This window comes from Dendropsophus ebraccatus, chromosome 9 (assembly GCF_027789765.1).
Source record: "Dendropsophus ebraccatus isolate aDenEbr1 chromosome 9, aDenEbr1.pat, whole genome shotgun sequence".
NCBI lineage: Eukaryota > Metazoa > Chordata > Amphibia > Anura > Hylidae > Dendropsophus > Dendropsophus ebraccatus.
The window spans coordinates 45,220,589-45,239,308 of NC_091462.1; the positions used below are offsets into that span (position 1 = coordinate 45,220,589).

An 18,720-nucleotide genomic window follows, 5' to 3' on the forward strand; every position below is an offset into this window, starting at 1 on the left:
CACAGCATGGCATTCAGCACACAAAAAACCATTACAAGTGAGTAAGGAATTAAGTAAGCCCACCCAAAAATTGGAGTAAGTCCAGGGGCTGGGATATGTAGTGGACATGAACCCGGGTGCTGACAGCTAACTGGCTAGGTCTGCTCTCACTCACCACTCACCATAAAGAGTACACTTGATGCCTCTCGACCGGGGGTGGTGAGGCCCCGGCCACGGCTAGACAAAAAAAATAAAACAGCTGGCTGGTTGGAGGGGGCGCGATCGGCGGGCCCCCGGCAACCAGTGCCGCTCCTCCGCAGACGTAGTGTGACGTCAGAGCATGGCAGTGAGGACACAGAGAACAACGAGGCAAGGGCACGCACACCAGTAGTCTACATGGATGCCAGTTAAGGCCCAGCAACAACGAGGCAAGGGCAGGCACACCAGTAATCTACATGGATGCCAGTTAAGGCCCAGCAACAACGAGGCAAGTGCAGGCACACCAGTAGTCTACATGGATGCCAGTTAAGGCCCAGCAACAACGAGGCAAGGGCAGGCACACCAGTAGTCTACATGGATGCCAGTTAAGGCCCAGCAACAACGAGGCAAGGGCATGCACACCAGTAATCTACATGGATGCCAGTTAAGGCCCAGCGCAACAACGAGGCAAGGGCAGGCACACCAGTAGTCTACATGGATGCCAGTTAAGTCCCAGCAACAACAAGGCAAGGGCAGGCACACCAGTATTCTACATAGATGCCAGTTAAGGCCCAGAAGTAGCCAACAAGTAGCCTTCTACCCCCAGCACCCTTTCGATTTTTAATTTGACTGCAGCAGTTGGGGTAACATTGCCTGCATAATGTAACTACTCTCTTCTACCCCGCCACCACCCTTTCGATTTTCAATTTGACTGCAGCAGTTGGGGTAACATTCCCTGCATAATGTAACTACTCACTTCTACCTCCGCCACCACCCTTTCGATTTTCAATTTGACTGCATTCCCTGCATAATGTGACTCACCACCTCTCCCCCCACTGCTGTTTTGTTTTTGAATTTGACTTTGATCCTTGAGGATCTGGCAATTGTCTCATGCAAAGGGATCATCACTTGAGGGGTAGTGTACTAAAAATCCCAACAATACAGTGTAGTACCCACTAGTTTAAGGGGGGCTGTACGGTACAATCTGGTAGTGGCTGGACCTAGACACACGCTGGGATACCCCCTTACAATGAGCAGTGAAGTTTTATGCAGGTGTACTACAAATCCCAGCAATACAGTGTAGTACCCACTAGTTTAGGGGGGCTGTACGGTACAATCTGGTATTGGCTGGAACTATACACACACGCTGTGACACCCCCTTACAATGAGCAGTAAAGTTATATGCAGGATGTACTACAAATCCCAGCAATACAGTGTAGTACCTACTAGTTTAGGGGGGGCTGTACTGTACAATCTGGTGTTGGCCGTAATGAAACACACTCTCTGTCACCCCTTTACAATGAGCAGTGAAGTTCTATGCAGGATGTACTACAAATCCCAGCAATACAGTGTAGTACACACTAGTTTAGGGGGTGCTTGACGGTGCTATCTGGTATTGGCACCAACTGTACACACTTTCTGTCACCCCAATACAATGAGCAGTGAAGTTCTATGCAGGATGCACTACAAATCCCAGCAATACAGTGCAGTACACACTAGTTTAGGGGGTGCTTGACGGTGCTATCTGGTATGGGCACCAACTGTACACACTTTCTGTCACCCCAATACAATGAGCAGTGAAGTAAGTTCTATGCAGGATGCACTACATATCCCAGCTATACAGTGCAGTACACACTAGTTTAGAGGGGGCTTGATGGTGCCATCTGGTATGGGTAACAACTGTACACACTCTGTCACCCCAATGAAATGAGCAGTGAAGTAAGCTCTATGCAGGATGCACTACAAATCCCAGCTATACAGTGCAGTACACAATAGTTTAGGGGGGGCTTGACGGTGCTATGTGGTATGGGCAACAACTGTACACACTTTGTCACCCCAATACCCTGCCTACTGGAACGCTAAATCCTACACTGAAACTCTCCCTGACCAGCAGCAGCTCTGTCCCTGATTTTTTACAGCATGCGTCTGAAGCGAGTACTGCCGGCGCCGAGTTTTATATGGCAGGGTCATCTGATCTGGCCAACCAATTGCTGCTATCGACATGTATGGGTCCCACGTCATCGCAGGTTGTACCAAAGAGTCTCCTGCATGTTTATTGGCTGCAAAAAAGCACGCAAACTTACAGGAAACGGATTTCCTCGAGTATCGCGAGATGCTCGTCTGAGTAACGAGTACCATCGAGTATCCTAATACTCGATCGAGTACCAAGCTCGGACGAGCACGTTCGCTCATCTCTAGTATAAACCCTTGCAGAAGGTGAGGTATTGTGGTTAATATAGGCCCTTCAAATCCAAAATCTCTTAATCACATCTAGGACCTTAGAGGCGCAAATAGGGCAGTTGAGCACGGAAAGTTGAGTGGGCGTAAACGTAATTACCTGTAGACCTGTCAGGAAAGATTGAATGTGGGATTGAGATTTTGGGCACAGAGAAGAATCATCCTTCAAATTTAATAATCTACAGTAGTAATCCATTAAACAATTGGCAATCTCATCTGGGGCGTGATGACGGGTACCTGAATATGGATGTGTTAAGTGAGGTATTCTAGTTTAATCATGTTTTGCTTTGAGGAGTGCAGCAAGAAGTTTACCTGCTTTGTTCTCTTATAAATAGTAATTAGGTTTGCGTTTTGTAAGTTGCTTTTCATAAGCCAACAACAGGGTGTTCCTAAAGTCTGTCCTCAAAAGCTTGCGCTTTGACGTTAGATCTGGAGATGGAAGCGCTTTGTTAGAGGCTTCTAAAGTGGCAATAGCTGCCAATAATTTATTTACCTTGGCTTCCCGAAGCTTTTTAGCCTGGGACCCATATTTTTTTATAAAGGAGCCTCACATAAATGCTTCGTGAGAATGCCACAGCAAAGATGGGTCACTAGTGGATTCGCTGTTGACCTGAAAAAACTCCCTTTTCAGAGCAGGTGAAAGGTGGGATAACATAAAGGGATTGCTACGCCGTAAGGCTATGTTCACACTACATCACAGAACGGCCGGTCCCTGCACGGATCATCCCGGCCGGTACTGCAGTACCGGCCAGGTGATCCTTTAGCTGCAGGGTTCTGAAGCGCGCCTGAATCAGAACCTCCCACAGCACATAATGAAGCAAGCGGCCGGAGCTGCTCGCTTTATTGTGTGAACTGACAGGTCTTTCTGCAGCCGCAGTTCAGTGAATATGATGTGTATACGCTCCGGCCGTTATCCCACAGAAGATAAGGCTATGTCCACACCTCACAAAGTACGTCCGCTGTTGCCGATGGCAACAACAGCGATACTTTTACGTAGTGTGAACATTGCCTAAAAATGTTCTACTCCCCATACAGGATTCAGCCACAGATTAGGTGATCGCAGCGTGGTCTGACCATTTAATTTGTTCAATGGAGGATGCACTAGCCAGCGGGAGAAGGGCTCTGTCATGCAAGAACATATCAATACTAGAATATGAATTGTGGATTTCAGAGTGAAAGGTATAATCCTTTTCCGAGGGGTGATGATTCTGTCAGGGCTGCGGCGGCGTCCCGCGCTCTGGACCGCCGCCGCACCCCCTCACCCTGTCCTGCAGCCGCCGGTGTCCACGTGCAGGGACCCGGCGCTGCTTCCACTTCGGCCCCTGGGGGCGCCTCACCTCGCCCCGCTCCTGTCCGTCGCTGTGCCAGCCTCCTAGGGCACGCGCACGCCCCGGCTGTTTTGGGGTTAAAGGGGCAGTCCGCCCCTAATTGGTCACAGCCCACACACTCTCCTATAAATTCCAGCCCTGCCCCACCTCAGGTGTTGGAGCCTCTATATGCTTCCCATAGGGTTTGGCCCAGCTCCCTGTTGTTCCTGACCTCAGTCCTTGTTCCTCTTCTGCCTACTGCTCCTGCCACGCCTCGCCTGCTGTCACTAGCAACCGAGTCAGGGGTAGCGACCTGGGGGTCGCCTGCCACAGCAAGTCCATCCCGCCTTGCGGCGGGCTCCGGTGAAAACCAGCGGCCCCTTAGACTCCGCTCCCTGGTGAGGTTAGTGCCATCGCTAGTGACGGTTCAGTGGATCCACGACTCCAGGCGTTACAGTAGGCTCCAACCATGGATCCCGGCAGGGTGCCTGATATCCGTGACGTAGCCAGAGTGGTCGCTCAAAAGGATCAGCAGATCCAGCAGCAATCGCAGCACATCCAGCAATTGACTGCCGCCTTACAGCAGCGTACTACAGACCAGCGCACACCACCTCCTGCTGCCTCTTCGAAACTTCGACTGGCTCTCCCGAGCAAATACGGTGGTGACCCCAAGTTGTGCAGAGGATTCCTAACTCAATGCACCATGCACATTGAACTTTTAAGCAGCCAGTTCTCCACTGAACGCTCTAAAGTGGCTTTCATCATCAGCCTCTTGGAGGATAGGGCCCTGGCCTGGGCCACGCCACTGTGGGACCGAGATGATCCAATTACTGCCAATCTCCTAACCTTCCTGGCAGAGTTTCGCTCGGTCTTTGAGGAACCTGCCCGTGCGTCTTCAGCAGAGACTGCTCTACTCAATCTCCCACAAGGGAGTTCCTCCGTTGGCGACTATGCCATCCAATTCCGCACGCTGGCAGCAGAGCTAGACTGGAATGGGGCCGCTCTAGTAGCCACCTTCAAGAAGGGCCTGTCCAGTCAGGTGAAGGACGTGCTCTCCGCCCGAGACCTTCCTACCTCCCTGACGAACTTATCCTACTGGCCACCAGGGTCGATACTCGTTTTTCTGAGAGAGAGGAGGAGGTCCGGCAAGAACGGCAACTGAGCCTGTCCCGTCGCCATCACCAGCTGGTGCCGGTCTTCCAAAATCCTGTCATTCCGGTGTCCCAGCCGACTCCTGAGGTTCCTATGCAGGTGGAACAAGCTCACCTGACGCCTGATGAGAGAACTCGTCGTCTGGAGCTGAATCTCTGCCTCTACTGCGGTGACCCTGATCACTTCCGGCAGAGATGTCCCCAACGTCCTCAAGCATCCGGGAAACGCTCGCACCTAGGACCGGTGGGAGAGGCCTCCCTAGGTGTGAATGCCACCTCTCCAAGGTTGTCTTTGCCAGTGTCCATCCAGACACCCTCAGGACAAACTCACCAGACTACTGCCTTCATAGACTCTGGGTCTGCAGGCAGTTTCATTGCAGCCACATTGGTCCAAAGATGGCGGCTACCCGTGACCCAGCTAGCCTGATCCCTGTCTATCTCCTCGGTCACGGGCGAGACTCTCACCGAAGCTGTACACTACCAGACTGTACCTCTAGTCCTCCAGGTAGGCGCTTTACATCAGGAGAAGATTTCCTTCTACGTCTTGCGCCATTCCTCTTCCGACATCCTCCTGGGCCTTCCTTGGCTGCAATTACATGCCCCTTAGCTAGACTGGAGAACAGGGGAGATTCTCAGTTGGGGTCTGGACTGTCCAAACCGGTGTCTGAAGCCTCCTCAGCCCAAGTGCTCTATGACGTCACCTGACTCCGTCAAGCCTCTACCCGGCCTACTGGCGGAATACCAAGACTTGGCTGATGTCTTCTCTGCCAAGGAGGCGGATTCTCTGCCCCCTCACCGGACGTACGATTGTCCCATAGACCTCCTTCCTTGAACTTCTCCTCCATGAGGTCGGGTGTACCCTCTCTCCGTACCCGAGACTGAGGCCATGTCCTCCTACATCCGGGAAAACTTACAGAAGGGTTGCTGGCGCAGGATTCTTCTTTGTGCAGAAGAAGGACGGTTCTTTCCGCCCATGCATAGACTACCGGGGCCTAAATAAGGTGACTGTGAAGAACCGATATCCTCTTCCACTTATCCTCGAACTGTTCGACCGTCTCTGTGGAGCCAGGATCTTCTCAAAGCTGGATCTCAGGGGAGCGTACAATTTAATTCGTATTCGTGAAGGAGACGAATGGAAGACCGCTTTTAACACCAGAGATGGGCACTACGAATACCTGGTCATGCCATTCGGCCTATGCAATGCCCCAGCGGTCTTCCAGGAATTTGTCAACGACATATTCCGTGACAGAATAGATAGCGGGTCAGATAGGCAAGAGTCTATTTTTTAGGACTGCATATGGTGATCGTTTTGATTTCTCTGTCTAATATCTATACCACAGTGTGTGTGATGTTATATGCTACAGGGACTCTGCTTGGACAGCTTTGTTAAACTCTAATATTATTCATATGGTCCGGGGTCAGTGTGGTTGTATAGACCTGGCTGGTACGCCGGCAGTTTCTATGTTGACATTTTAAGTGTTTTTAATGTAGGGTAATGTTTGGGGTTTGTCTCCCTTATTGCTTTACTCCTGCATAGTTTATGTTATGATATTTTCTATATTGTTACAATAAAGTATTTTTTGTGATGTGCTACCTCTTTGTGCATATGCTTTTTGTCTTTCTGGGGAGTTATGTATACATTGTTAAAGACATTCTGGCCATGAAAACTGTCAGAAGAAGACGGTTCTTCCTAGTGGACTGGAGAGGTTTTGGTCCTGAGGAGAGATCCTGGGAACCCGAGTCTAATATCCTGGATCGGGACCTTCTCAAGGGATTCTTGCAGGCTAGAAAGAGGGGGAGGCCAAAGGGGGGGGGTACTGTCAGGGCTGCGGCGGCGTCCCGCGCTCCGGACCGCCGCCGCACCCCCTCACCCTGTCCTGCACCCGCCGGTGTCCACGTGCAGGGACCCAGCGCTGCTACCACTTTGGCCCCTGGGGGCGCCTCACCTCGCCCCGCTCCTGCCAGTCGCTGAGCCGGCGCGCGCGCGCCGGCTGTCTCGGAGTTAAAGGGGCAGTCCGCCCCTAATTGGTCACAGCCCACACACTCTCCTATAAATTCCAGCCCTGCCCCACCTCAGGTGTTGGAGCCTCTACATGCTTCCCATAGCGTTTGGCCCAGCTCCCTGTTGTTCCTGACCTCAGTCCTTGTTCCTCTTCTGCCTACTGCTCCTGCCACGCCTCGCCTGCTTTCACTAGCAACCGAGCCAGGGGTAGCGACCTGGGGGTCGCCTGCCGCAGCAAGTCCATCCAGCCTTGCGGCGGGCTCTGGTGAAAACCAGCGGCCCCTTAGACTCCGCTCCCTGGTGAGGTTAGTGCCATCGCTAGTGACGGTTCAGTGGATCCACGACTCCAGGCGTTACAGATTCCTCCATATGTTGTATAATTCCTTTCTGCCCGGGGCAATCTCCATAGACGTTATACCAGATAGACAGTGCGGAGCTGAATTATCCATCTCAGGTTTGGACATTAGGTTGAAATCCCCAGACATCACTGTCCTACCATACAGGTAGTTTTTTTTTTTAGCAAGCTTAAATAGTTTCTACTAGCCCTAAACAACCATACATCCCCAGGACTCACCATCATGTTCTACACTGTATGGCTATGTTCACACAATGCCCAAAAAAAAAAGAGAAAAGGTGGCCGATTTCGCTATTTAAAAAACGTCAATTTTTGCCGCGATTTAACTGACTGCAATGGCAATGCATTGAAGTCAATGGGAAGACGGACGTCCAATGCGCACAATGTATTGAATAACTGACGTTTTACCGCAGATTTCAAAATAATGAACATGATTATTATTTTCGGACGTCTTTTGCAAACAGCAGACGTTTTTTATTAGTTGTTCACACACAATTTTTCTTTTCTCACTGTTCTTTCTCCTTTTTTACTATTAAATTCAATGGACTTTTCAATTAAGCCGCACCAAAGGCCAATTAGTAACCCCAAACTAAAATAATGTGCAAACACCAGTCATTGCTCTAAGGGGAGGCAAGGCTGCTAAATAACGTCCGTTATTTTACACTTAAAATAACGGACATCATTTTAAACAGAGCTGAAAAAATGTTGTGTTAACATAGCCTATTACTGCTGCTGTTACTGCAGATACAACTTCAACCTCATCAAAAAGTTTCAGGCTATGTTCACACTATGTAAGGGACTGGCCGTTCCGTGACCCGGCACGGCCAGTCTCTGCAAATATCATCCCGGCCAGGATGATCTTTCCGGCCACAGTGTTCTGACGCGGGCGCATTACCGCGCCCCTGCATCAGAACTCCCCATAGCACATAATGAAGCAAGCGGTTGGAGCCACTCGCTTCATTGTGTGAACTGATAGGTGTGACACAGAAAATGATACAAAAAAATCTGGAATGCACCTGGGACAGCAGGGGAAGCATGCCTGGTTGCATCTAACAGACTTACAGCATACTGCAGTAATACATATTATCACAGGTAATGGTATTAGTGATCCCCGGCAGTAATACCGCTACTTGCTTTAGTTTATAGTTACCGGATTTTCCGGCATATAAGATGACTTTTAACCTCGAAAAATGACAGAGGTGACGGAAGTTCCCGAAGCCTCTGGCGCAGGCAGTGTAGGTCACACTACCTGCACCGGGAATAGGAACAGAGACGCGGGGGTGCCAGGAACGGGCCCCAGGTGAGTTTCCTTTTTTTTTTTTTAAATTTAGCTGCAGTTAACCCCTGCTTGACCGCAGCAGGGCTGCAGTCAGGCAGGTGTTAACATTTTCTGGCGTATAAGGTAAACCTCTGACAATCTTCTTGAAAGTCAGGGGTCACCTTATACACCCAGTCGCCTTATATGCCGGAAAATACAGTACTTAAAAGAGCAAATTTTTGTTCCAATTTTGCTATTTGTCATTTACAAAGCAAATCTGAAACAAAAATATGTTGCTTTAAGTAAATACTGTATACTGTTAAAAATTTTCTACTATAATGAAATAGAGAATCCCTTTCCCGTCTATTCCATTATATCAGGAAATTAATAAACAGTATATTAGCTTAACACAGCATATTTTAGTTTCAGTTTTGCTCATGTAAACAAAAAATAACAAGATTAGAATGAAAATTTGCTGTTTTAAATAAATACATACTAAAACCAGTAGCGCAATTACTTTGGGGATTGCTAAAACTGCTACTGGTTTTAGTTTAGATTTACTCTGTACCCACAATCTGACTCTAATCGACTCTGTACCCACAATCTGATCCCCCCCAAACTGCTTGTACCTTCGGATAGCTGCTTTTAATCCGAGATCTGTCCTGGGGTCCGTTCGGCAAGTGATGCAGCTATTGTCCTAAAAAACAACTTTTAAACTTGCAGCCCTGTGCCAAACTGCCGGGGCTTAGAACGTCTATGAATTAGGCTGGCACAACCTCTCTGTCCCTGTGCAATGTTCAGACAGGAGAAAATGTTGCAGTGGCATTCCTAATGGTGAAGAGGGTAGGGAGGAAGGAAGGAGGGCTGGTGCAAAGTTGGGGCACAGATATTCTAAGCCCCTGCCGTTGGGCACAGGGCTGCAGTACCGGCCAGGTGATCTTTTCAGAGACTGGCCTTTCCGTGACCCGGCCGGGTAATGGAACGCCTGGTCTAATACGTAGTCTGCACATATCCTAAAGCTGCAAATTTTTGTTCTAATTTTGCTATTTTTTATTTACAATAGAAAAACTGGAACAAAAATATAAACTAAAACCAGTAGAGGTGTTAGCGATCTCCAGCAGTAATAACGCTTCTTGTTTTATTTTATATTCACTTAAAACAGCTAATTTTTGTTCTCATTTTGCTATTTTCTTTTACAATAGCAAAACTCCAGATAATAGTGACAGCCCGCTCAGCCAATAACAGGCTGCAGTGCTGTCCCATCTCAGTCAGTCACTGATTGGCTTAGTCAGTGACTGACTAAGATGGGACAGCACCGCAGCCAAGCTCTGGGACTGTCAGCGGGCCGGAGAAAGTCGAAGAGGAAACTGGGGGAACGTGGACAGGTGAGTGATCTACAGTAACTGTACTAAAACAGATAAACAATTGTTTAGCTGTTTTAGTGCAGTTTGCTAAGATTTGTATTTTCGATTGGATATTCAATACAAAACAAATCTATCAAATTAGCACAATACTCAATTAAATAGCTAATTGATCGAGAAGTGCTTGCTCATCTCTAATCCTTTTCAATATACTGTACTTACTTTTTCTTTCACATATGACAAAACCATATTCATTATCTCACTGGAGACTGGCACCATATACTTCTGATATGCTGAAGAAAATGCCATCTTCTTAAACAGTTGGACTGCCATGATGATATGGTCAACTGTTTTAATATAAAGATCTGTATAATAGATAAAAACAATATTTAAAAGGTTTCTAAACATAAAGTAGATAAGTTAGCAGGACCAACATTTTCAATCACAGCTATGAATAACCCCATCACTCACACATGTTTTATGTTTGCTATTTTAACAAGTAGAGAGAATAGTATGAATATGCCATTACTTCTGCTTGAGGGTTGTAGAACAAAGCAGCTGAGCATACCTGAAAAGGGCCGTACCGATGCATTTACATATATCAGTTCCATGGAGACTAGAGATGAGCGGAACTTAAGGACTTTTGGTCCGAAAGCCGCTCACTCCAGTGCGATGCCTGCGATGCCGGGTGCGTAGTTGTGCTCCCGGGAATCTGCGGGCAGGATCTTCCAGGGAATTCAAGCTACATTGCCTGGAATCAAGGGAATGTATCTTGAATTCCCTGGAAGATCCTGCCCGCAGATTCCTGGGAGCGCCACTACGCACCCGGGATCGCAGGCATCGTAGCCATAGTAATTGAGCGAAGATGGACTTTTGGTCCGACGGTTCGCTCATCTCTAATGGAGACCAATATTTTTTGTGCTAAAACTGACACCAATTAATACAAAAATGCATCACTTATCATCAGGATTTTCACCATTTTGTACTAAAATGTTTCTTACCTATATAGAAAAATGCTGCATGACACATTCTCCTATCCAGCAACTAGACCAGTCCCACATCCCCACTGACATGTGTTTAAAATTGCTCTATTCTAATACTTATAATGCTTTTATTTTTTGGTCTATGGGGCTATTTCAGGGCTCATTGTTTGTGCCATAATCTTTACTTTTTAATGGTACCTCACTTGCAGATATGTGACTTTTTGATCAATTTTTATCATTTTTTTCTCAATATGATGTGACCAAAATGATCAATTTTTCAGGTTTTTATGCTTATGCTGTTTATGCTATATTTTAATACCTTAGGCACGTGGTGATACTAAATGTTTTTTCTTTTTTTTTTTCTTTTACAGTGTACACTTATTTGTCCCTACGGGACTTCTATGAACAAGAACATGATTGCTCATAGAGATCAATGCAATAACTATGTATTGTATTGATCCATGTTATCAGCACTTGATTGCTAAAGGCTGCTAAAGGCAATCGCCGAACCAGAACAGCATCTGAACACAGAAGAAAACCTGTGCTGTGAGTATAACAGATTAACTTACTGTGACCCATTCACAGGGAGCAATGCCCAAACCGGACCACTAATGGCAGCTTTTTAACTGCATTTAAATGCTGCTGTCAGTTTTGCTTTGTGTTGTGCCAGCTAGAAGCCATGACGTGTTTTACTACCATGGCAGAAGGAAACTGAGTTGGATTATCAGACAAGTGGTCTTTTCTAAAGAAATATATAAACTATGTTTGCTCTTATTTTATAAAACACAGGGAAACAAGATGACAGTTTACATAATTTGGGTATTTCAAGGATTTCAAGCATACCAGAAATGTACACATGTCGAGTTTAAAACTTACAATAATGAAGTTTAACCTTATGACATGAATGATGTGAATAATATAAAATAGTTTAACATCTGTGTGGCTGTGGTCTTATTATCTATGTAATGTAAATACTAAGCTATGATATTTTGGTGTACTGATGTGTGTATACTTTTGAACAGTATTTATTAATGCGATAGCCACATTAAGGGCATGTTCACACAAAAGAATTTCCCAAGGACTTCAGGGTGGAATTTGTTTGAAAGACCCCCGCCCAATATCAATTTTCACCACGCCCCTCCCCCGACTTCTCCTTTAAGGACCATCAAAAATGTATTAGGCTATGTTCACATTACGTGAACATCCGGCCGATCATCACGGCCGGTACAAGTACCCAGGGCCGCCGATAGGGCAGTACAACTGGTACTGCCGTATGGGGCCCGGACCCTAAGAGACACGGGGGGGGGGGCCCGGCGGGCCCGCCGGGCCCGCCGGCCGCCGCCCCCCGACCGCTACGCTAGGGGGGCCCGCACGGCCCCCCTTGCCACCTGTTTTTGAGCATCCCGAGAAGCTGCGGCCACGCAGCTTCTCGGGATGCACTGATCGCTTTAATGTTCCGCCCGCACAGCGGGCGGAACATTAAAGCGATCATAATACAGGAGAAGGACCTGTCAGCGTCCTCCTCCTGTATTCTCTCCCATAGGCTGCCGGCACTTCATACCAGCAGCCTATGGGAGGCCGGGCCGAGATCATGTGCCCCTCCGGCAGGCGTCATCACGTCTGCCGGAAGTCCCGTCCCTGCGGCTCGCAAGATGGAGCCCGAAGAGGAGGAGGAAGAGTTGCTGCCTGCACAGCGCGGATTAGGTGAGTAGGATGTTTGTTTTTTTTAGGGGCACCTCTGGGGGCGTTATTAGTGTATGGGGGCACCTCTGGGGGCGTTATTAGTGTATGGGGGCACCTCTGGGGACATTATTAGTATATGGGGGCACCTCTGGGGGCATTATTAGCTCATGGGGGCACCTCTGGGGGCATTATTAGTGTATGGGGGCACCTCTGCGGGCATTATTGGTCTACGGGGGCACCTCTGGGGGCATTATTGGTGTATGGGGGCACCTCTGGGGGCATTATTGGTGTATGGGGGCACCTCTGGGGGCATTATTAGTATATGGGGGCACCTTTGGGGGCATTATTAGTATATGGGGGCACCTCTGGGGGCATTATTAGTGTATGGGGGCACCTCTGGGGGCATTATTAGTATATGGGGGCACCTCTGGGGGCATTATTAGTATATGGGGGCACCTCCGGGGGCATTATAAGTATATGGGGGCACCTCTGGGGGCATTATTAGTATATGGGGGCACCTCTGGGGGCATTATTAGTGTATGGGGGCACCTCTGGGGGCATTATTAGTGTATGGGGGCATCTCTGGGGGCATTATTAGTATATGGGGGCACCTCTGGGGGCATTATTAGTATATGGGGGCACCTCTGGGGGCATTATTAGTATATGGGGGCACCTCTGGGGGCATTATTAGTATATGGGGGCACCTCTGGGGGAATTATTAGTGTATGGGGGGCACCTCTGGGGGCATTATTAGTATATGGGGGCACCTATGGGGGCACCTCTGGGGGCATTATTAGTATATGGGGGCACCTCTGGGGGCATTATTAGTGTATGGGCGCACCTCTGGGGGCATTATTAGTATATGGGGGGCACCTCTGGGGGCATTATTAGTTCATGGGGGCACCTCTGGGGGCATTATTAGTTCATGGGGGCACCTCTGGGGGCATTATTAGTATATGGGGGCACCTCTGGGGGCATTATTAGTATATGGGGGCACCTCTGGGGGCATTATTACTATATGGGGGCACCTCTGGGGGCATTATTAGTATATGGGGGCACCTCTGGGGGCATTATTAGCTCATGGGGGCACCTCTGGGGGCATTATTAGTATATGGGGGCACCTCTGGGGGCATTATTAGTTCATGGGGGCACCTCTGGGGGCATTATTAACTCATGGGGGCATCTCTGGGGGCATTATTAGTGCATGGGGGTACCTCTGGGGGCATTATTAGTTCATGGGGGCCACCTCTAGGGGCATTATTAGCTCATGGGGGCACAGCTGGGAATCTTACATAAAGGGGGCACAGCAGGGGATCCTACATACAGGGGGCATCCCACACAGCGCAGTTACTATGGGAGCCTACAGGGGGGAGAAAGGAAAGGAAGTTGCTAGAAATGTGCGGAGCCTAAATTGTTTGTCTCGCAGGTTCTAAGGGGATGAAACGTATCTGGAAGAAATCATTATGGAGGTCTGGGCCGGATGGAGAGGAAAAGGGAAAGTGACGCCTCAGATCAAAGAAGACGTCACCTGTGAGTCCCTGTATGACACTTTTCTTATTTTGTAGAACATCATTTAGTAGGGGCGCCCCGAGGTGACAGCTACTACATTATCTGTACTCAGAGATATCACTGTGTTATCTGTTGTGTTACATAGGACTGCAGGTGACTACTACATTATCTGTACTCAGAGATATCACTGTGTTATCTGTAGTGTTACATAGGACTGCAGGTGACAGCTACTACATTATCTGTACTCAAGAGATATCACTGTGTTATCTGTGGTGTTACATAGGACTGCAGGTGACTACTACATTATCTGTACTCAGAGATATCACTGTGTTATCTGTGGTGTTACATAGGACTGCAGGTGACATCTACATTATCTGTACTCAGAGGGATATCACTGTGTTATCTGTGCTGTTACATAGGACTGCAGGTGACATCTACTACATGATCTATACTCAGAGGTATCACTGTGTTATCTGTGCTGTTACATAGGACTGCAGGTGAAATCTACTACATTATCTGTACTCAGAGATACCACTGTGTTATGTGGTGTTACATAGGAGTGCAGGTGATATCAGGTGATTTCTCCAGGTTGCAGAAGTTCAAACTTCATCGTGCCCTGGTGTGCTGGTGTCTGTATGTGTGTATACATGTGTGCTGGTGTCTGTATACATGTGTGCTGGTGTCTGTGTGTGAGATCAATTCTAGAGAACTGGCTCATATACCCCATTTTCCCCAGTGGCTTGAAATGTAACGTCTGTTATACAGTTATAAAATTGTAGAAATTAAATGTGAACAAGGTGCAATTCAAATAGACACTTACTTGTATAGCTGCCTCTTGTGCTCTGTATGCAGTGCATTATATTCATCCTTGCAACGTACAATTTATAGCGTGTCTACAAGCCCAGCGGGGCTCATTATGATGGAGACTAAAACTTATACAAGAGTGGGGTAGGGGTTCCCCTGTATTCAGAATGCTGTTGAGTGCTAGGCAATGCCCCGTCTGGGATTATTGAATTTCGAGGGTCTATGCAGAGCAGGATAAAGGCACCTCTGCTGCACAAACAGGATCTCCTAGAAAGCGTTCTCACCGCCATGTATTCGCTATCACTGGCTTGGGTGAGCTAAACTAGTCTGCCTGGGGGGGGGATGATTTGTATATGCTCACTAACATGGAACAGCCTCATTATATTAGCCTTATCAACATATTCTATGTTAGTGAGCATACCGGGGGGGGGGGGGGGATATTGGTGAACATATACAAATCACACAGCCCCCCCCAGACCCTCGAAATTCAATAACCCCAAACGGGGCATTGCCTAGTACTCAACAGCATTCTGAATACAGGGGAACCCCTACCCCACTCTTGTATAAGTTTTAGTCTCCATCATAATGAGCCCCGCTGGGCTTGTAGACACGCTATAAATTGTACGTTGCAGGGGTGAATATAATGCACTACATACAGAGCACAAGAGGCAGCTATACAAGTAAGTGTCTATTTGAATTGCACCTTGTTCACATTTAATTTCTACAATTTTATAACTGTATAACAGAGGTTACATTTTAAGCCACTGGGGAAAATGGGGTATATGAGCCAGTTCTCTAGAATTGATCTGAACCAAATTATACCTCCCAGCAAGGCGTGGGGCAAACACACAATTTTTTTTTTTTTTTATTAATGTGGGGGGCCCAGACACTTTGGTTGTATGGGGCCCCGAAATTCCTGATGGCGGCCCTGCAAGTACCGGCCGGATGATCTATCCGCCCGGGAAGCTCTGATGCGGGCGCATCAGCGCGCGCCCGCATCAGAGCTTCCCATAGCACACAGTGAAGCAAGCGGCCGGAGCCGCTCGCATCACTGTGTGAACTGACAGGTCCCTATGCGGCTGGACCTGTCAGTTTTTTGCGGCGCCTCATGGGATCCGGCCCGAACGTATACGATGTGTGCACGCTCCGCCCGGATCCCAAATGAGGCTGTGTCCACACTGCAAATCTACGGCCGTGGTTCTGCAGCGAGAACTACGGCCATAGATTTACGTAGTGTGAACATAGCCTTAATGTGGAAATCTTGTAATTTATACAAGTTTTTTTTGTAATAAGATAAATTACATTTTTCTACCTTCACGTGCTGACCATTGATGTGAAATTGGAGATACACTTTATATAGTTTTAGGATTTACCTACTGCACTGAAACAAGCTACATTATAAAGTCCACCCCAAAGTGCCACAAAACACATCTCTTACCTTGTAAGCTGCTAGAGGGTCTGTTATGAAGTACATTAGCATCCTTATACAACTGCTATATATATATGCCCTCATATCTAGAGATCTGAACTGATGGAACCAGTTTTGTCACTTCAGAAATAATTAGTCCTCAAAATTTTGGAATAATAAAATAATTAGAAAAAGCTATTTGCATTTCTAAACTAATTAAAAAGATAATTATACATTTACACTTCATATGGTTTAAAAGGTAATATAAATCTTGTGGTCTCTCTCTTCCTTATGTATGATACTGTCTGTATAACACAAGGGCAACATCTGCAAAGAGTTTGTATGTTCCTTCCTTGTTTGTGTTGTTTTCCTCCCCAACCCAAAACTTACAAATAGGTAAATTTATATTGTGAGCCCTAAAGAGACAGGGACCAAAATTGACAAGTGTCCTGCAGAATAAGTTGGCGCTATAGAAATAAAATCATTATTATTAGTATTGTTATTAATAATTGTAAGGCCATGTTCACATGGCGTAAAAGACCGGCCGTTCCGTGACCCGGCCGGTCACAGAGCGTCCAGTCTCTGCAAAGATCATGCAGGCCGGTACTACAGTATCGGTCGGTGGATCTTTATGGCCGTAGAGTTCTGATGCAGGCGCATCAGCGCGCGTCCGCATCAGAACTTGCCACTGCACACTATGAAGCAAGCCGTTTCATAGTGTGAACTGACATGGTTTCCTACGGCCGCTATTCACTGAATAGCGACCGCAGAAAACAGACATGTCAGTTCTTTGCGGCGCCGCGAGGGGTCCCATCCGGAGTGTATACTATGTGTATACACTCTGTCCGGGATCCCATAGAAAGCAAGGTAACGTATGTTTTCATACAAAGTACATACATACATATCCACGCTCCCCGGTGCTTCTGCCCTTCCATGGTATCTTCCTGGCTTCTGCCCTCTGTCCACAGCCACTGGTGGAACTTCAGAGCCAGTCTCTGTCAGAGCTGTCTTGGCCAGTGATTGTCTGAGCAGCCTATCACTTCAGAGACCGGGTTAGTGTCCAGCCTCTTTCACACCAGGCCTTCCTGGAGTCTTAGGTGGATTTTGTCTCTGAGCTCAACCCCCCCCCCCCCCGTCTCAATGATGTTATCACCTTTTTTATCAACCCGTCTAGCCTACACCAACATCTTCATATACACATGTCTTTATTGTTCCTATGCTGCTGAATGTATTACTATGTAGGGTGGCAATATCCTAACTTTTTAACCCCTTCAGGACCGGACAAATTTTCGTGTTTGCGTTTCCGTTTTTCTCTCCTTATCTTTTTTTCCTCCTCACCTTCTAAGAGCCATAGAGGGAAATTTATCAAGGGTTTTGTGCCTATTTTCTGGTAAATAATTGGATTTTTCACCCATTTTTGGTCTAAGTTCTATTTATGAACCAGTATTTGACAGGCGAATATTTTTTATATGCAACTTTTTTTTTAATTTGCCTGTTTTGAGTATTCACCCAAAAGTTCGTAAAATCTGGGATTAGCGCCCAATCATCACTTTTTAAAAAGTCGCACAAACAGGTGCAGACTAACGTCTGGTCAGTACCAGGTGAATATTAGGCTAGGTTCACACTCGTTTTCAGCATCCGTTTAACGGATCCGTTTTTTTTAACGTCCAGAAAAATAGGGTCAGCAACGTTTTTTGGTCCGTTTTGGTCCGCCAAAAAAAACGGATCCGTTTTTTTAATAATGGAAGTCAATGGAAAAACGGATGCACACAAATGAATCAGTTTTTTGCAATCCGTTTTTCATGCGTTTTTTGCAAAAAACGGATGCGTTAAACGGATGCTGAAAATGCAGTGTGAACCTAGCCTTACTGCGCAATTTTTTCATTTTTGTGACTTTTTTTACTTGGATACATTTACTATGACATTTTAATGAATCAGTCACAAGTTATTGGAACAAAATACACACCAATCTCCATTAGAATAGTTGCACACATTAGATTCCTAAATAAATGTCCCCCATAGTGTTTATATTTTTCAACCTACAGGGCTATTTTGGAGTCTTTTTTTTTGTAACATCTCTAGTTTACATTGGTACCATATTCGTGTAAATTTTGATCGCTCTTTATTATTTGATTCTGATATATTATTTAACAAAAAAATCTGCAATTCTGGCGCTTTTTTCGTTCTGCACTCCTTCCCCCCAGTGCAATCCCACGTACCCCCTCAACTTGCATCATGTACCCCCTGTGGTTTGCATACCACAGGTGGAGAAACACGGCTCTAGATAATTGTGGAAGTATTTATATTGGATAAATATACATATATATTTATATATCTCTTTGTATAGGATTGCTACACATGTTGAGGTCCCTCCTTTCAATGTTTGACTGGAATATTGCAGTGATATATATCTTGCTTACCCACCCCAGATCTGCTTAACATGTAGTTCTGGGTGGCTTATATGCATGTAAATTTATCATCGTT

At 46.8% G+C, this 18,720-nt stretch overlaps 1 protein-coding gene across 1 annotated transcript in view; it reads right to left on the minus strand.

Moving 5' to 3' along the window:
- Positions 1–16,283, minus strand: part of LOC138800933 (putative methyltransferase DDB_G0268948) — a 90,825-nt gene extending 74,542 nt beyond the window's left edge. Inside the window, exons 1-2 of the mRNA XM_069983190.1 lie at positions 16,267–16,283; positions 10,072–10,214 (exon numbers count right to left, since the gene is read on the minus strand). Of these exons, the coding sequence (XP_069839291.1) occupies positions 10,072–10,182 (111 nt within the window). The 5' untranslated portion in view covers positions 10,183–10,214; positions 16,267–16,283. The remainder of the gene's footprint in view (positions 1–10,071; positions 10,215–16,266) is intronic.
- Between the last annotated feature and the right edge of the window lie 2,437 nt (positions 16,284–18,720).